The 17,079-nt window shown below is 46.5% G+C and overlaps 1 protein-coding gene across 1 annotated transcript in view; it reads left to right on the top strand.

Moving 5' to 3' along the window:
• Positions 1 to 17,079, top strand: part of cttnbp2 (cortactin binding protein 2) — a 43,816-nt gene that overhangs the window by 603 nt on the left and 26,134 nt on the right. The window contains exon 2 of the mRNA XM_080842488.1: positions 2,791 to 2,898. Within this exon, the coding sequence (XP_080698614.1) occupies positions 2,791 to 2,898 (108 nt within the window). The remainder of the gene's footprint in view (positions 1 to 2,790; positions 2,899 to 17,079) is intronic.

Here is a 17,079-nt window from a genome sequence, read left to right as displayed (position 1 = left end):
ACATTATATCTTGTGGGTCGACCAGACTATCTGACTTGGTCTGCACAAAGCAGTTTTTCATATGCCGATGCTGTAGCTTAATACGAAGTGAGTCGTGGTGCTATGATTAGACTATCATAGGCCGTTAAAAGATGGTTGTTGGCTAATTTGTGAATGACAATAACTCTGATGACATCTCGCTGTGATTTTGGTTAAATACTGTCAGACCATTTTTGTAATGAGTTGAAATAGGCCACTCAGTTCGGTTGGCTGTTTGAGAAAAGCCCTTGAATCTTTATGTTGCCCCTGGTGCTCGAAAATTGAAGCTGAAGTTGAAACAAACCGTTACAGTGTTGTAGGCGCAACAGAATGGTCATCATGAAATCAAGTAGTCGTTGGAATAGGATCTGTGGCACAATAGCCGTACCATCGAGACAGAGAATCTGCTGTGCTTAGACGCCACGCACTCCAGTTAAGTTTCTCCCCATTTTTAGGAAGCCTCCAGACACTAGCCAGTCTGATCGCATCTTAGTTAAAATATGTCTGTTTGATTTGTCTTAAATACACAGGCTATTTCAACCATGACAGCTGTCCTGACACTTAGTCTAAAAGGATTGCCAAACTATCTCCACTGCACATCAGATCACAGGTTTTATGTTGCAACAAGACATAAAATCATTTATAAAAACAACAAAATAACTTAAAGCTTTATGTGCAGCCTACTGTTTGTTTATTCCTTACAATAGTTGCCATGTTGCACCCACATCTGGCTGCTTAAACACTACAACCTGTCTGCTACCAGTATAAGATATCAAGTCTCTTTCGCTTGGTACCAAGGGAGCACAGGTAGCATGTGTGCACTATTATTATTATATAACTGTCCATTGCCCCTGCCCCAACCATGATTGTTGCTGTGGGAGAGTTTAAATATAGCCAGTCAGTTTTTGAAAGGTACGGAGGGAGTCACAGGAGAGCAGGGGTGGGGATGAGTGGTGGGTGGTGGGGTATGTTCACCGGAGATGGTGCTAAATTGGTCTGAATTTCAGTGACTCAGCTGGCATAGTTCATAGTACCGTGTCACCACGCCAAACCCAACCACTCGGAAGGCTGGTTTACATTTAGAGTCATGTCGAACAGGTGCCCCTATCGCAGAGCAAACCATCGTCCACTTAGCTGCGCCCATCTATCTCTGTCTCATAGGCTTGCCAGGCTCTGTCAAGGCCTTCCATCTTTTAATTAAAGCAGTTCTTACCCTCTTGTTGGAAAAGACCCTTTTTTGTTGCCTCTCAGCAGGGAAGGGTTCACTTGTCAAGACCATTAAAGAAATATCCCCCGTGTTTGTCTGAAAAAGGGGGAGGGCTTAGCTGCTAGTGGGCTCGGCGTTCCCTCCCCATACATTACCTCCAATCCCCCTGCCAGTTTGGCTCCGCCTGCACATGATGTCCGATTCCGACGTGCAATATACGTTGACACAGCAGTTTTATTATGTTGTATTGGAGCTTTACTTAGGTCCAGGTTACTTATGCAGTTGTCTTTGCCATAATGCATTCAAATTATAGCGTTCTATAAACACACCTGCGTATTAGCTGGGGCTGTACAGATCTTAGAATCATTGATGGTAAATTTGTTTAGTATTCAGTATTTCCCCCCATATACCTGCAGTGTTCAATTCACAGCTGCAAAAAAGAGGAGAATGTCATGCATTGAGATGAAGTTGCATGTGATCTTCGAGAATAAAGGGCACTTTATATGAGGAAAATGCCACATTGTTTTAATAGTGGTGTTTGGAGTAGATCCCTGAGAGTTTGCCAGTCAGTTGCACTGCAGGCTAATAAGTGATGAATACATGCTTTTGAAGGCGGGGATTCTAGAGCTCTTATAAAAGATATTTTTTAAAGTAGCCCTTGGTGAGGAATCTGAGGGTAGTCTGTGGGTCTTAGAAAGATGCCTGAGCCCGTATTGATGGCGATCACGTGTTTCAAAATCATGCAGTACAGATTGACGGCCACTGTGCTTTTAGAAATGTGCAACTCCAGGGAACGAGGGGAGAGCAAAGGTTTTAATTGATCTAAGTAGCAGTGAAAGTAGCTTAGTTGGTTGCAATTACTTCCATTCCCTTTGGCAGGCACGGGCCATTTCTGCAGAAGTCAGGGTTTAATGAAGTGGTTAAATGCAATGGAGCTTAATGGCCTCCAGGTATTGCAAGAAGTACACAGATTGTGTTGCCTAATTTCATATGTAACTAAAGAGAGTACATTACATGAACAAAGTACATTATGAACATCTTGGATTTCAGCACATGATTACAAGCTGTTAATGTACATAAACTAATCTCCTGAAACATGTTTACAAACTGTTAGTTAATTAATTAGTAGTTCATTAATCTACTAAAACATGACTTGTTTAGTCTTCCTAATGTAGCTTGAGGAAATATTGTCATGATAGAATTACTTACCTCTACATCTCTATTTTATCACTGCAGTTTAAGTAAGGCTTAACCATTTGCAACCTTATATAACGGCCATAGTTATCATTTTGTACTGTCGTACTTCTGTCGTTATGTTCTCGCATAAGTGCTGTTACTTTCTCATACATATAGAATATTGACAATGTCAGGCAGGTGCTGGTACTGATGCCACCTGCTGCTGCCTAAGTCCTCTCCTACCATGCAGCCACGATAACACTCTGACCTTGCACAGGCTGCACATCTTGTGCCAAGTGTTGGAATCATGGGCTTGCTTGCGTGCAACACCCTGTGTCCTCACTTTTCCCTGTGTCTGTGTGTCTGTGTGTGTGTGTGTGTGGGGGCAGAAATGTGAGTTGAATGTGGATAACCTCAGCAAGCCGGAGCTCCTCACACTGCTGAGCATCATGGAGGGGGAGCTGGAGGCGCGGGACCTGGTCATTGAGGCTCTTAGGGTGAGTTACTCCAACACACACGAACACACACAAACACACACACACACACACACACACACACACACACACACACACACACACAAACACACACACACACACACACAAACACACACACACACACACACACACACACACACACACACACTCACACACACACACACACACACACACACACACACACACACACACACACACACACACACACACACACACACACACACACACACACACACACACACACACACACACACAGCAGAAAGTTAACACATTCCTCACCTTTGTGGATCCCTAACAGTACTTCTGAAGTGACCCACTACAAAGAATTTACAAAGAAATTACGAATTTGAAGCTTTTCTAAATGGCTTTTTTGAGGCTACATATAAAATGATTTCAGTTGTGGGGAAAAAAACAACATTGCATGAATCTCCAGCATTTAGGTCAGAAGCAACACCCTCTTCCTCTAGTGCTCCAATTCAGACTCTACCGTTAAACTAGTAATGGGTTTCTAAGTGGATGAGCTTCACATTTTTTAGGCCAGCTTATCAACAGCGTGACATCTGGTATATCTTCCAGTTTCTCTCGCTCCCTTTCTGTCTCTCCCTTTTTTTCTATGTGCATGTATCTCTCTCTCTCTCTCTCCTTCTTTTCCTCACACACTCTGTCCATATCCTCCTCCAGTGTGCTTCTGAACTGCACTGGCCAAACAGAAGAGGCCGTGGGTTCTTGTGAACAATCTCAGAAATCTGTCTTTCCCTTCATTGTCCACTCTTTCCTGTTCTCTTTTTCCTCATTCTTTCACTCTTTCCCTCCCTCTCTCTCTCTCTCTCTCTCTCTCTCTCTCTCTCTCTCTCTCTCTCTCCCATTTTCTAATCTGGGAGGTTTCCATGCATTTTGCAGGCGGCTTGCTTTTGTCAGCCTGTTCCCTTGGCTCGCAGTGTTTCCCAGCTGGCTCCCTCCATGCGGATATCCTCTCTCTCTCCCTCTCAGTCTCTCTCTCTCTCTCCCTCCCTCTTTTTCCCTCTATCTTTCTTTCTCTCGCTCTCTCTCTCTCTCTCCCTCCCTCTTTTCCCCTCTATCTTTCTCTCTCTCTCTCCCTCCCTCTTTTTCCCTCTAACTTTCTCTCTCTTTCCCCCTGGCCCACTCACACTCCATCCAGCACAGAATTGGTCCCAACACAAAGGCCCTGTGTGTGCGGTGTGGTGAAGAGATAAGGCTGATCACTGAGCACGAATGGCCTGATATCCCCAATAAACTGGAGCCTGCTCTGAGGCTCAGCCAGAAGTTGGGAGGTGGGAGGGGAGGGGAGGGGAGGCAATGTTATGGTAGACTAACATCTCAAGAGCACTAAAAATACTAGCTTCCTCAGCCAGCGATGGCACCACAATGCCCGTGCCACCATGCACCGTTCCTTTTGCGGAAGGCACAAGCGATGTAGCATGGTGTCGCTTTATTAAGAGGCTTTTTTTTCTGGCTGGGCGATTAATTAGCGTGCTGGAGAAAGCTTGAGCCTCTGTGTCGCTTTTTCATCAGAGAGAATGGAAGGGAAGCTAAGCAGATTAGCCAAGCGAGCACACAGTCACATGACAAGAGCAACCCCTTCTCTTTCATTCTTTCATTCAGAGCCAGTCAATGATATCCCTACTGGATCAGTGGATCAAAACAACACAGCTCATATTTGGGGCAAACCTCAGGATTGAACCATGTGACCAGCGGGGCATCTGGAAGCTGGAGCTAGGCGGCTGTTTTAGCTTTGTACCAGATCATCCTGAGTGCATCAATAATAATGTTTTTTTGCCCTGGCACCAGCGAGATTGAGTGTGTCTCTAGGTCATGAAGAGGAGAATTCAAGCCTTATTCTGTCCCAAACTGTGTTTGAGGCGGAAAATCACGAATCATTGTAGGTCTACTGTTAGTCCAATACCAAGCTTCGTCATCTGTCAGCAAATCAAGTCAGTTTTAGAAATGTAGCTATGTACATTGAGAGTTTATGTTGTGCTCAGGCCCGAAGTCAGTCATGTCATATTTCAGTATTTGCATTCAATGTTATGGAAGCCTGTCACAGGTAGTGTGTCCCTAAAAGAGACAGCAGCTTGGGAATGTGTCACTATCCTGTTTGCGCTCCTTAAGTGAGTGCCAGTTTGAGTCGGTAGATCCTAAATTAGTCTGGCAAGCTCTGCCTGTCTACCTAGTGCCTCTGCCGGTCTCCCTTTTGCCACCGGTGGCCAGTTTGTGTCCATATGCTGTGGGTGGCCGGCTTTCAACTGATGCATGAGTGAACGAGGCGGGCCCTTCTGCCCTTGTCTTCCATCTGCATGGCAACAGAAGCCACGTTAAGTGTTCGTCTGGCGGGAGGTCACACCGTCAGAATGCCCCTTGTGACAGTTAAAGTATTTGGAGCCCACTCGCCCCATCCCCCCCCCCCCCCCCCTTCCCCCCAATGGATAGGTAGGTAAATATTTTGAATAGCAAAGAGGACCTTTTCGAAGACTAAAGTCTTCTAGTTTTCTAAGAGGTCCTCTTTGCCGTACCAAGACATGGCCTTTGTGCCGTCGATGAAATTCCTGCCCTGCCCGGGCACAACAGCCAGTTTGATTGAGTCGGTGGTGTTTCGGCAAACCAACATAATTTTAAGGATGGCTTCACTCTCACTTTGCTTCCGTTTCTCTCTCCATGCCGTTGGTCGTGATAGGACGCATCATTAGTCAGCCCCTTCTGATTCGATGGTGCTCAGCTTTGATGTTTATTAGATGTAACATTAAACATGCCATGATGATGTTCACAGGGTAGGCCACGTGAGCCGGCTGGGAGGCCGGGTGGGTTGGTTGGGGGGTTGGGGAGGGGGGGGTGGGGGGGGGGGGGGGGGGGGGGGGGGGGTTGGTGAGAGGGGGTGAAACCTGAAGCGGGCTCTAAAATAGTCTCTTCAGTGTGTGTATATGTGCGTGCAGTAATCGCTGTGGTTGTGTGTGTGTGTGTGTGTGTATGTGTGTGTGTGTGTGTGTGTGTGTGTGTGTGTGTGTGTGTGTGTGTGTGTGTGTGTGTGTGTGTGTGTGTGTGTGTGTGTGTGTGTGTGTGTGTGTGTGTGTGTGTGTGTATGTCAGTGGGTGCTCATTACACTGAGGTTTTTTTACTGTCCGCAGGAGAGTGCATGTGGTAACACATCAGTGTCATTAGTGGGCTAGCTTTAGTTGTTTAGTTGTTTGTGGGCAGTGACACGGGGACACATGATCTAATTCAGACAAGGCAACGTTCAGATAGCATTAGATATTACTAAGGAATTATTGAAGGAGCCTCATAGATGCCTCTGACCAGTCTCATGTGATGACATTCACTAGTAATGCTGGGGAAATGAACATATTGTGATTTGTTATGCATTTCCTGTTTTCTCTCATGTTGTCTAAATTGCTTCAAATAATAATAACTTGAGCATGATTTGACGGTTTTGTAAGGTGTGGGTACCCATGACAACCTCTGTTTTCCTTTTTTTGCTTCTTGCTATGTATCTGCAGTTTGTTTTTCAAGCCTCAAGATGGCTGCTGTAATATCTGTTGGCTGCTGTTTTGCAGTTAACAGAAATGAATTATGAATACCCTACTGCTGAGTTGATTTTGCTCAGCCCACCCGCTAGTATCTATGGTGGGTTCCTGTGCATGCACACAGGCTGAGCTTGGCTGACCGTTCTAATGTCTATGGTGGGTTCCCGTGCATGCACGCAGGCTGAGCTTGCCTGACCGTTCTAATGCTTGTGTGCCTACAGCATGCCTGAGACTGTCAAATGCTGTACGTCACAGAGATAGAATAAGGTTCAGCATCCATGCGGGCCCCACACACATTCACAAAAACACTCGTCCGCACAGACACCCATTCCTGTGTTGTTGTTGTTGGTTGAGTCGCTGTGTAGCTGATAAGGATAGCATAGGAGAACAGCTATGAGCTGTTACCCTCACGTCAGCATAAGGGCTGTCATTGGGAAGGAAGGGAAGGAGGGCCCGCTGACAGCAGTGTGCTGTGGAGCGAGGCTGATGTGGCTCTCTGTGTGTCAGCTGCTCCGCTCCGCTATCGTCTCTCCCCATCCTCCTTTCTTTCTCTCTCTCTCTCGCTCTCCTCTCTTCCTCTGTCTCTGCCTCTCTTTCTGATGTGTGACGTGACTGCCCTGATCAGCAGACTGGTTCCAGATCGATGACTCTGCATCTCTTTGAGAAGCAGGACCAGAAGCCTGATCCTGCCACGCAGGACAATGTTTTTGCAAGTCTTGTAACTTAAAGTCCAGCAAATTAAAGTCAAGTGTAATCCAGTTTGCTTCACAAGGTGATTTAATCTTCATAATTAAGGGTGGTGTTTCCTTAAAAGATGGACTTCGTTTTCCCCTTGAAAGCCTCCGGGCCAGCTCTAATGTTTCTTTTCTCTTCAGAAACATGTAAAATGTCTCCATTCTAATTGGCATTTACGGAATGGAGCAGTGATTGAGCACAAAATAAGAAAAATAATGACTCTCTCAGAGGAATTTTCCCAAGATTATATCATGGGTCTCCAGGAGAAAGAGGGAAAAATCATTATCTTGACTCTTATTTCCCGTTTTTCACAAATCAATATTGAGGCAGGCCTCTCCGCAGAGCTCCCTTGACAGGGTTCTCTGTGGATGGGTACTGTTGCTCAGCAGATTGCGCTGCAGGCTGTCTTGAGACTGCAGGGGCCACGGAGCGTGGGCTAGCTAATGCCATCTCGTGAGTCATCAAGCATGGTGGGTGGAACCGTACATTTGCACGGGGCTTTGCTACTCATCAGCGCCTTCATCACGGTGACGGAAATGAAAACTTTTCACCGACTGAACATCTGTGGGTTAGCACGTAGAAGCACCCCCCTCTCTCTCATTCTCTTTCTCTCTCTATCTCTCTCTTTCTTTCTCTTTCTTTCTCTCTCTCTCTCTGCCCCTTTTTTGTCCTTGTGGTAAAACAGTAGGGATTGAAGAGTGGCATGAGATGCCCCTTCCTCCCCCCTCATTGTGCCTCTCGTGATGGGATATGGGATATGTTCAGAAAGGCCAGGGAAAATCCCAAGTGATGACAGTCAGCTGGGCCTGTATGTGATGGGAAAAGGGGGGTGGGGGGTGGAGGGAGTTGAGGGGTATTTGCGGAAGGCTATGTTTAAGTGCTACCGGACATCTGCTCAACTCTTGTGCCCTAATGGATTTGGATCAGGCCCCACCATTTCTGATGGAGCAGAGGGACCTCTCTAACTGCAGTGTTGTGTCCCCATCCTCCCTTCACTCTTCAGCATGATTGCAGAGCTTTGAACCAGAGTTGAGTTACATAGGACGCCAGGACTCCCTTTCCTGACCAGTCTGCCTATTCTCTTTCCATTCTACATATCCCAGATGAATGGAGATCTTTCTACTGCTGTACAGCATGGAAACATCCAAATGAGATGCTAATAATAAATGGATGAGTTGTATACATTAAAGGCTTTCATGGTAGTGTTCACCCTGAGGAACCTGGGTCATGTAAGTGTGGAATGATGGAACTGAGCTTAATGTTCTGTGAGTGGGAGAGAAGCGTGAGACTTGTTTGGCTTCGAAACTTTGAGATGACGTCTGCCAGAAGTCGCCTTTGCCTCCACATAGTTGGGTCTTTGTTAACAACAATGGTGGCTATTGTCCTTTGAAGTGCTCTGGACGCAATGCCACACTCCTCCTGTGAACCCCCTTTGGTGCGCCCCCCACTGGTGGTAGATCACACTGCCAGTGTCATCCAAGGGCTCATCTAGATTATGAACTCACTTGCTCAGAGCTTCAGATGTGTCTCTGCCTCAGCCACACCACTGACTGTCTCCATGGTTTATCTGTCACAGAGGCATGCCATGAGGCCGTCTTACATCCTTGCCTTGCATGCACAGTGCACACTGCAAGCCTACTCTTTCTCACAGGTGCTGAAGTATGTTTTGCTCGTTTGTCCAGCTGAGAATGATTATGTTGGTGCCTTTTGGCCTGCTTTAACAAAATTAACACTTCACTCAACCTTCACTAACCATTGGTTATCCATCAGTCTTCAGAGAAAAGATCTGTCAGCTCATCTTTCAAAATGAAGTTGTCCAGACTCATGTCAGCACATTTACAGGATAATTATGATAAACAATGCATCCTTACTGGGCTGTAAAAGCTGCTGTGGTAGGCCTGTCTTGGCCGTGGCGCTGGGCTAATTATTACATTTTTGTGGCCCTGAGAGCGAGGGGGAGTCGTGTTGGGTGGGTGGATGGATGGGGAGTCCCGGCGGTGGGGGGAATAACTGTGGTGAGGGGCACAGGGGAGGTCTGCCCAGCGATTGATGGCGAGCAAAGAAAACAGACTGTCAGCATGGCTTTGGGCCTGGAGACAGGAACTAACGGTTCAGGGCCCATTTACTGGTTAAGTGGTCCAAATGATCTCGCGTTGACTCATGTTGCCCCACCCCTGGTCAATCACTATGTCTGACACCCTGTGGAGTAGGGGGCCTGTCTGGTCTATTACCACGTTGATTAAGCAGAGTAGAACAGAAATCCCAGAGTGACAGAGGAGATAACTAATGGATATTTCTACAATAATCTGTCTGCATCTGGGTGTCTCTCCATTGGCTCTGTGTTTGCACTTTGTCTCTCACACTGCTGTATTGAGGGTTGTTTGCGTGACATTTCACAGGGAGAGTTAAGGTTCCTTCTAGAATAGACTAGTAGAACTTTGATAGAATTTTGAGGTGTCAGTTCCATCAACCCTATACCCCAACACATGCACTTTCATCAGCCTCACTTAGGTTCCTACTTTTGTCGTTAATGTTGTAATGTGACACGACTCTGCCGCCTGTTTTGATTTTAGCTGACATGCAATACCTGGCAACAGTACCTTCGGGCTGCTACAGTGAGCATCGGCCAACATCGCCTGGAGCAGTCTTGACAAATAGCAGTCGGGCCACAGAATGTGTTCCCCCCCCCCAGGGCGCCCAGAAGGTTCTGAGAGTGCTCCCCGTGGAGGATCATCAGGCCCGCTCCATATTCACTGTCACATTGAGTCAGAGCGTGAGGCTGCCTCACCACCAGTACCAGTGTGAGCCCCCTAGTGCTCCCACTCTCCTCTCTCACCTCTCCCCAGGGATCAGATATTGCAGGCATACTGAAGGCAGCATACCTGTAGGAGGGTAGCTGGTGTCAGTTGGTGCGTGGCCCTCATAGCTAGAAAGTATCATGTAAAAGGGCACTGCGAGCAGATTGCATGTGTTGTCAGAGGGGGATTGATGTTTCCACCTCGTTGGAGAGTGGATAGTGTGAATGCAGTGAAAGCAGAGGATGTTAGTCATGTTACTACTTGGGTTGCGATTTTTAGTGTGGGTGTCCCTTTCGTGAGTACATTACTGATGTGTCTCTTTGGATCGGTGTGTGTGTGTGTTTGTTTATGTCTGTACCCATGCTCTCTCTGTGGAGTTGATAAGCAATGGATTTTATAGATTGTTCCGCTATGTTGCTCTTCAGCCTGAAATATAGTTCATTTGAAAGCCCAGTTAAAGTAGGCCATGAGCATCATTAGAGACTGGCCCAGAGAAGGTGCCATTTTAACTGTTCCAGAAGTGGCAGTGATCCGAACGATTTCTTCCATTTCATCGTGATGGCCGGCAAATTAGTCTTCCACCCCTTTCCCCCTACCACCGAAATTGCAGGCTCTCAATTTGCACAGATTATCTTTATTTTTTCAACAAATTGTTTAAAAAATGGGTTCTGTTAAGTCTTTTCCAAACCTATATATTTTATATACAGTATGTGCGTATGAAAACATGTTCTTTTGCACATTCCCATCTATAAGCAGATTCTACCCTACAGGATGTTCATATCTGTGGAGCCGTTTTCTTCAGCAAGTCTGTGAAGAGAGACACTGCTGGCCCCCTGTAAGATGTTCTGGTTAAAGATTCATTGTTCTGTCACCAAGTCCAGTCCACGGAAGAGCATTTTCACTGAGCCACGAGAAAGCTCAGCCCCACAACCCCTGCAGGGTCGCACGCAGCAGTCAAATGAATCCCTGTGTGCTCAATGTGTTTGTGTGTTTCTGTGATGTGTGTATAGACTCCCTGTGTGCTCAATGTGTGTGTGTGTGTGTGTTGGTTGTGTGTAACAGCTATATGGGGAAAGGGAAAGCTCATTAAAGTATGGATGTGTTACTCAGCTGCTTCCTTATCCTGCCTCCACCCTACATGAGCCCACCTCTAATCAGAATGCTGCCGAGATAGAAAGTATACCTCATTCCCCTCCACACTGAAAGCCATTTAGTAAACGTTACTCTGATCAGTGAGCTGATCTAGAAAAATTAGACTTTGCTTCAAGCTATAGAGACAGCTCTCCATTGACTTTGTATTGCGTGAAGGTGCCTCTTTGTCACTCTCGTCTGTTAGCAGAAAATCAGAAAAATGCCAAAAAGAACCTGTGTGGTTCGATGCGTGTGTGTGTTTGTGTGTGTGTAAAAGAGAGTTTTGGCTCTGTTTGACATCCTCTTGGTATGTTCTGTGATGTTGTTCCTGTCCTCTCGCCTCGTTGGTAAATGCCAGTGAGATTGAGGCGGCTGACGCCGTGGCCTGTTTATGTAAGGCTTCCTTGCGGGGGCTCTCTCTCTCCGAGTCCTCGCGCTAATGTCATGGAGGCATGGCACTCCTCCACTGACAGATAGAGAGAGGGAGGGAGAGAGAGAAAGAATGGGAGAGAGAATAAGTGAATCAGTAAAAGAAAAAGAGAGAAAGAGAGGGTGAGAGAGAAAGAAAGAGAGAGAAACAGACAGAGAGAGAAAGAGGAAGCTAATTAGAGCTAGGCTCTCAAGCATGCAGGGCTTGTTCAGTTCTGTAGTTGAAACAGCATTTGTACATGGGGCTTGACAGCTTTGTATGAAAATGACGGCTCGCTCGACCAGCCGTTCCTAGCCGCATTCATCTTGTGGCATCGCAGGCAGTGCTGCTGTTGCACCGACTAGAGCAAATGGTTCAAATGAGACTCGGGGCTGAGAAAGCACGCCTTGAGCCAGAAACCGCGCACACACACAACACAAGACCTCCGGTGCTCTCAGCCCCAAGTGATTTCAAAAATACACTCAAGCAGCCCTCCTCCAAACAGATGTTCCACCTCTGTGGGCTCACATCTTGCACCGCTCTTTAAAAAAACATGTTTCCTTTCACATGCTAATGTTGGCAAAGGCTTTGCTGTGTGTTTGCAATATAATGTGAAATTATTTCAAATCTGGAGCACAAGTTAATCCGCATCATCTCAGATGGGTGAAGCCGCCAGAATGAGGACTTTTCTCTATTTTCTTTCTTCTCAATCTCTCTCTCTTTCTCTCTTCCTCTTTCCTTCTGCTGTGCTATGCTGCATGTTTGATGCATGGTTTAATCTGGTTCTGCTGCTCCTGAGGGACAGGCCTGCTTTTTTCTTCTAGAGTGAGAGTGAGAGTGAGTAAGTGAGCGAAAGTGAGGGAGAGACAGAGGGAGGGATGGATGGAGTGAGAAAGTGAAACAGGAAGAGACAGAGAGTGAGAGTGAGCTGCAGTGTGCAGGTAATCCACAGCTGACCCAGAATCAGCCCAGAGCCATTGCTGTGCATGCTGACGGAATGAGTCAGCTGCTACACACACACAAATGCTCACACACACACACCAGTACTCATTCACACACACATGCTTTGATACACACATACACACACTCATCTCTGTTGGTTTGAGTAAGGGAATCTCCTGTTTAGGACCTGATAACATGACCGCAGCCTCTTTCCTGTATTTCATGCTGTAGTTCCTGAGAAAAAGCTTTTTCTCCCTTCAATCCACGCCTGTGTCTGTGTGTTTGTGTGTGTGTGTGTGTGTGTGTGTGTGTGTGTGTGTGTGTGTGTGTGTGTGTGTGTGTGTGTGTGTGTGCGTGTGTGTAGCCCTTTCTCCCTTCAACCCACCTCTGTCTGTGTGTGTGTGTGTGTGTGTGTGTGTGTGTGTGTGTGTGTGCATAGCTTTTGTCTCACATCAGCAACATTTTCACAGGGTTCATTTTCATACCAGCTATTCTTTTACGTTATCATTTCCATGCCTTTTAAAACACCATTTCAGCTGCGTGGGACACCTGACTGTGCACTTTCATGATGTGGATTGAATGTGATGTGGGCACACAAAGTCACAGAACGATAGAGTACTGACGCATCCGCTTAAGTGAACCTTGTCATTACCCCCTGTTGTTGCGGCCATAGCTTGACCACATGACTGATGGAGGAAGCAGGTGGCAGATGGCCGAGGGATTCTGGGAGATTTCCATATGGACAGGAGAGCCTCCTCACAGGCTGCCTCAGGGGCGAGAAGCTCCCCTTAGACCAAACGGCACCATCCCCTCCCCCCTCAGCTCTCCCCTTGGTTCTTTAGCCCCTTCCACCCCACATCACTGTGGACTTACTTAAGCCTCCATTGCCCTACATCTTCCTGCCCCACAACCCCCACCCCAACACCAGCACACCCTAATATCACACATTAAATGACTGTAACGATTTCAAATTGATTAACCTCAGGTCCTTCACGTCCCAAATTCTCCTTTTTCTTGCCTGAAAAATGTAAACGTGGCAAGGGGAAGAGGAACTTGTCAGTCCAATGCCTGCTGTCCACTAACACAATAGCAGCTCGAACTACGTCAAGCCTATCAACCTGCTAAAGATAATGTATACACACACCCATAGACACACTCACACATATACTCACACACACACAAAGACATGATCAACTATGCATTACTTACCTTAGAACCTTTTGCCATTATGTTGTCAAGTATTGTGCTATAACATTAATGAGTGCTCTAGGAATGTATCAGACAAAGGCTCTACATTAGTTAAGAGCCACCCTTGGATACCGGAAAGGGACTCGGGCCAAAGCAAAGCAGTTTCGAGGTTTGTTTTGACTGATGTCAGATTTAGTAAAGACATGTCACTGTCACTTCAACACTTTTCCCTCAAGGAGCAGGAGCTGGCCCAGTCTTTTCTGAGAAAAAGCAACATTTGTTTAGCCAGGTATTTGCATGACCGTGCCATTTAAATGTCACGTTCTCTCTCTCTCTGACCCCCCCCCCCCCCCCCCCCCCCCCCCTCTCTTTCTCTCTGACGTTCTTTCCATGCACTAATTTGGCAGTTTTTTTGGGGTGGTCTAGATGTCCTTTTTTTAGCCTGATGCGTATAACAACCTTGCGAGTGTGGAAGGAGAGAGACAGCCGCTGCGGAAGTCCTTGGCCCACAAAGAGCTCTCTCTGTCGATTTAATTGAAAGGTTCCTTGTGGAGGACCAGACACCACACACACACACACACACACACACACACACACACACACACACACACACACACACACACACACACACACACACACACACACAAACACACACACATACATACACACACACATATATACAATAACACACACACACACACACAAACACACACACATACATACACACACACATATATACAATAACACACACACACACACACACCCACACACACACACGAAAGCCTCACTCATAAGTTAACCTTTCCCAGCCAGTCAAATGAGGGCCTGTGGTCCCTAATGCAAGTCTGATGCAATAGACTGCAGAGCTCGTCTGTGACACTTCAATCCAGCATGCGGTAACCTTGCCTCCTTTGAAAGCCTGCAAAAATATATCCGCTTTTCCACTTGTCTTATGGCAACCCATCTCCTTAAGTGTCCCTAGTGGCAGGGAGTGATAGCCACTTTTTTCTTTGCCACTGGAGATTGGCAAGGGAAGGTCAGATAGCAGGAGCAGGTATTTACCATCCAATGGGCGGTCAAGGGATCACACAGTGTGGGTGTCGCACAGCAATGCAGTATTGATCTCGTTCCGGCAAGAGTTGGCAAATGAACGAACGGGTCAATACATTGAATGGGACAACAGCGGCAGATGTAGGGTCCGATTCCAGTTGGTTGTGACTCATTGCAAGAGCCTGCAGCCTTTTTTTAATTTTATTTCTCTCTCCCTTTGTTTTCTCCTCGTCCTGCAGCACTCATCCAGTTGTTTGGTCTTTGTTGTTTTGCTCAAGCCCTTTTGTAAGGACAGAAATGGTGAAGGATTTTGTGTTGCGAGTCGTCTGTATTTGAAGGTTGATTTATCGGCCTTTGCATTACGGTAATTATAGCAATCCACTCTATAGCACAATCATTTATGCATGAGGCTAGGATTGACACATGGTCAGATATGTAAAATTCATAAATTCATAAATATAGGATTAATGGGTCTCTAAATAAATAATCTGAAGTTGGCATAAGCATATCTCGTGGAATCGTATTTTCTTTTTGGCCTTCTCACTCTTTCTTTCCCTTTCTCTTTCTGTCTTGGTCTATTTATCTGTCAGCTGTTTTTACTTTTATTTTGTTTTTGTCCATTGCATTCCTACCTTCTCCATCTCTCCCTCCACCCTCTTTCTCTCTCTTTCTCTTTTCCTTTCTCTTAATTTTCCCTTTCTCTCCCTCCCTCCCTGGCTGTCAGTGTTTGCCCCTCTCTCTGGCTCTCTCTGTGCGTTGGCAGGCAGCCCTGGGGCCTCTCACCCAGTGCCAGTGCATGCCTATAAAGGTTAATGCTAAGAATACCAGGGCCCGTGCTCAAGTGGTGGTAAATAAACCACACCTGTGGGTTGTGCCCCCACCCCCCTCCGCAGCCCCCCCTGGCACGGCCCTCCCAGGAGCCTCTGCCCGCCTCGGCCACCAGGCACCACTTGCCAGGCTGGTCCCAACAAAACAAACCTCAGCACCAGTGACTCACAGCCAGGCTGAAACCTTAGCGGCTAGCGCTCGTCGGGCAGAAGCCAAAGCCACACCACTGGCATTTCAGCATCTGAAGGGGGTGTTGGTGGGGGGTTGGGCAGGTGAGTGGGGTGGCGGTGTCATTTCTGCTATTGAGTTGCACAGTGACACTGGAGAGGGTAACAACTCTCAGGGAAGCTGCCCAGGTTGTGTGCCACTTCACGTTGAAGTTTGCCATCATCAATTTGACTCTCCAGTAGCGGGCGATGTTAGAAAGAAGGGTCGCTTTGGTCGCCGGGCCTCCTCAGCCCTCAGGACGCTTTCTGACAAATTCTTGCGACAATCTCTGCCAAGTCCTCGCACAATCACGGTTCAATAAACATGCATTCGTGGATATGATAAAGTATATACATTTATTTAAATGTAAATTTAAAAAAGATGTCCCTGCAGATCTCACCTCACCATTAAATCCAATTTTTGAGTACGGGAAAACTCGGTGAACTATGTGAAACGGTTGGAGATGCTAGTGTTAACCTCTGGGGATGGGTTGACAGCCACGGACACAGCTCTGCGGGTCCATTTCTTCCAGAGTAGAGTTGTGTTTTTTTCCTCTGTGACAGCTGTTTGTCAGGCCTGACGTGGCGGTTCACTGAGCCCTGTGACAGAATCGATGAGGCCTGCAGACTTTGAGGGCAGACTGACTCACGTCTGCCCCTGGGCATTTGGTCAACTGATGCAGATTTCCCATGACCTCCCATGGTAAACTGACTGGCCAGTCACTTCCTTGTTCTTGTACCCCCCTAAAGTCGTGACCTTAGAATCAGATCATGAATCCCCAAAGGCTATGCGACTTTGTCTCTCTGTTGTTGAGATGTGTAGTGATATGATGGTAACAGCATTGAAGACATAAAGCGACTCAAGCACCTTGAGACAATTTTATTGCTTTGACACTTTATAAATAAAAATTGAATTGAATTAAGTTGAATTGAATTGAATTGAATTGAATTGAATTGAATTGAATTGAATTGAATTGAATTGAATTGAATTGAATTGAATTGAATTGAATTGAATTGAATTGAATTGAATTGAATTGAATAAATTAAAGGCTGTGTAGTATGCACCACTGGGATCGGGCTTTAGTTCATCAGACGACAACTGAAACCAGGTGGCAGATGCTGTGTTTTTACTCAAAGGATATCGAGGGTATTTTTAGAAATCTCTGATGTTGGAAAAAAGTGTTCTAATGCTGAATTCCTTCTTCCTGTCAATGTGATATGCTGCCATATGTTATGTTAGGTTTCCAGTGTGAAAGAGGGGGATGATCTGTAAGATAGTTTGGACCATCATTGGAAAGTAAAAGTGGAATGGGAATGTGTGTGTGTGTGTGTGTGTGTGTGTGTGTGTGTGTGTGTGTGTG

The sequence above is a fragment of the Sprattus sprattus genome (assembly GCF_963457725.1).
Source record: "Sprattus sprattus genome assembly, chromosome: 7".
NCBI classification, from domain to species: domain Eukaryota; kingdom Metazoa; phylum Chordata; class Actinopteri; order Clupeiformes; family Clupeidae; genus Sprattus; species Sprattus sprattus.
The sequence above is the reverse complement of the archived record's forward strand: the minus strand, read 5'-3'. Positions and strand labels throughout refer to the sequence as shown.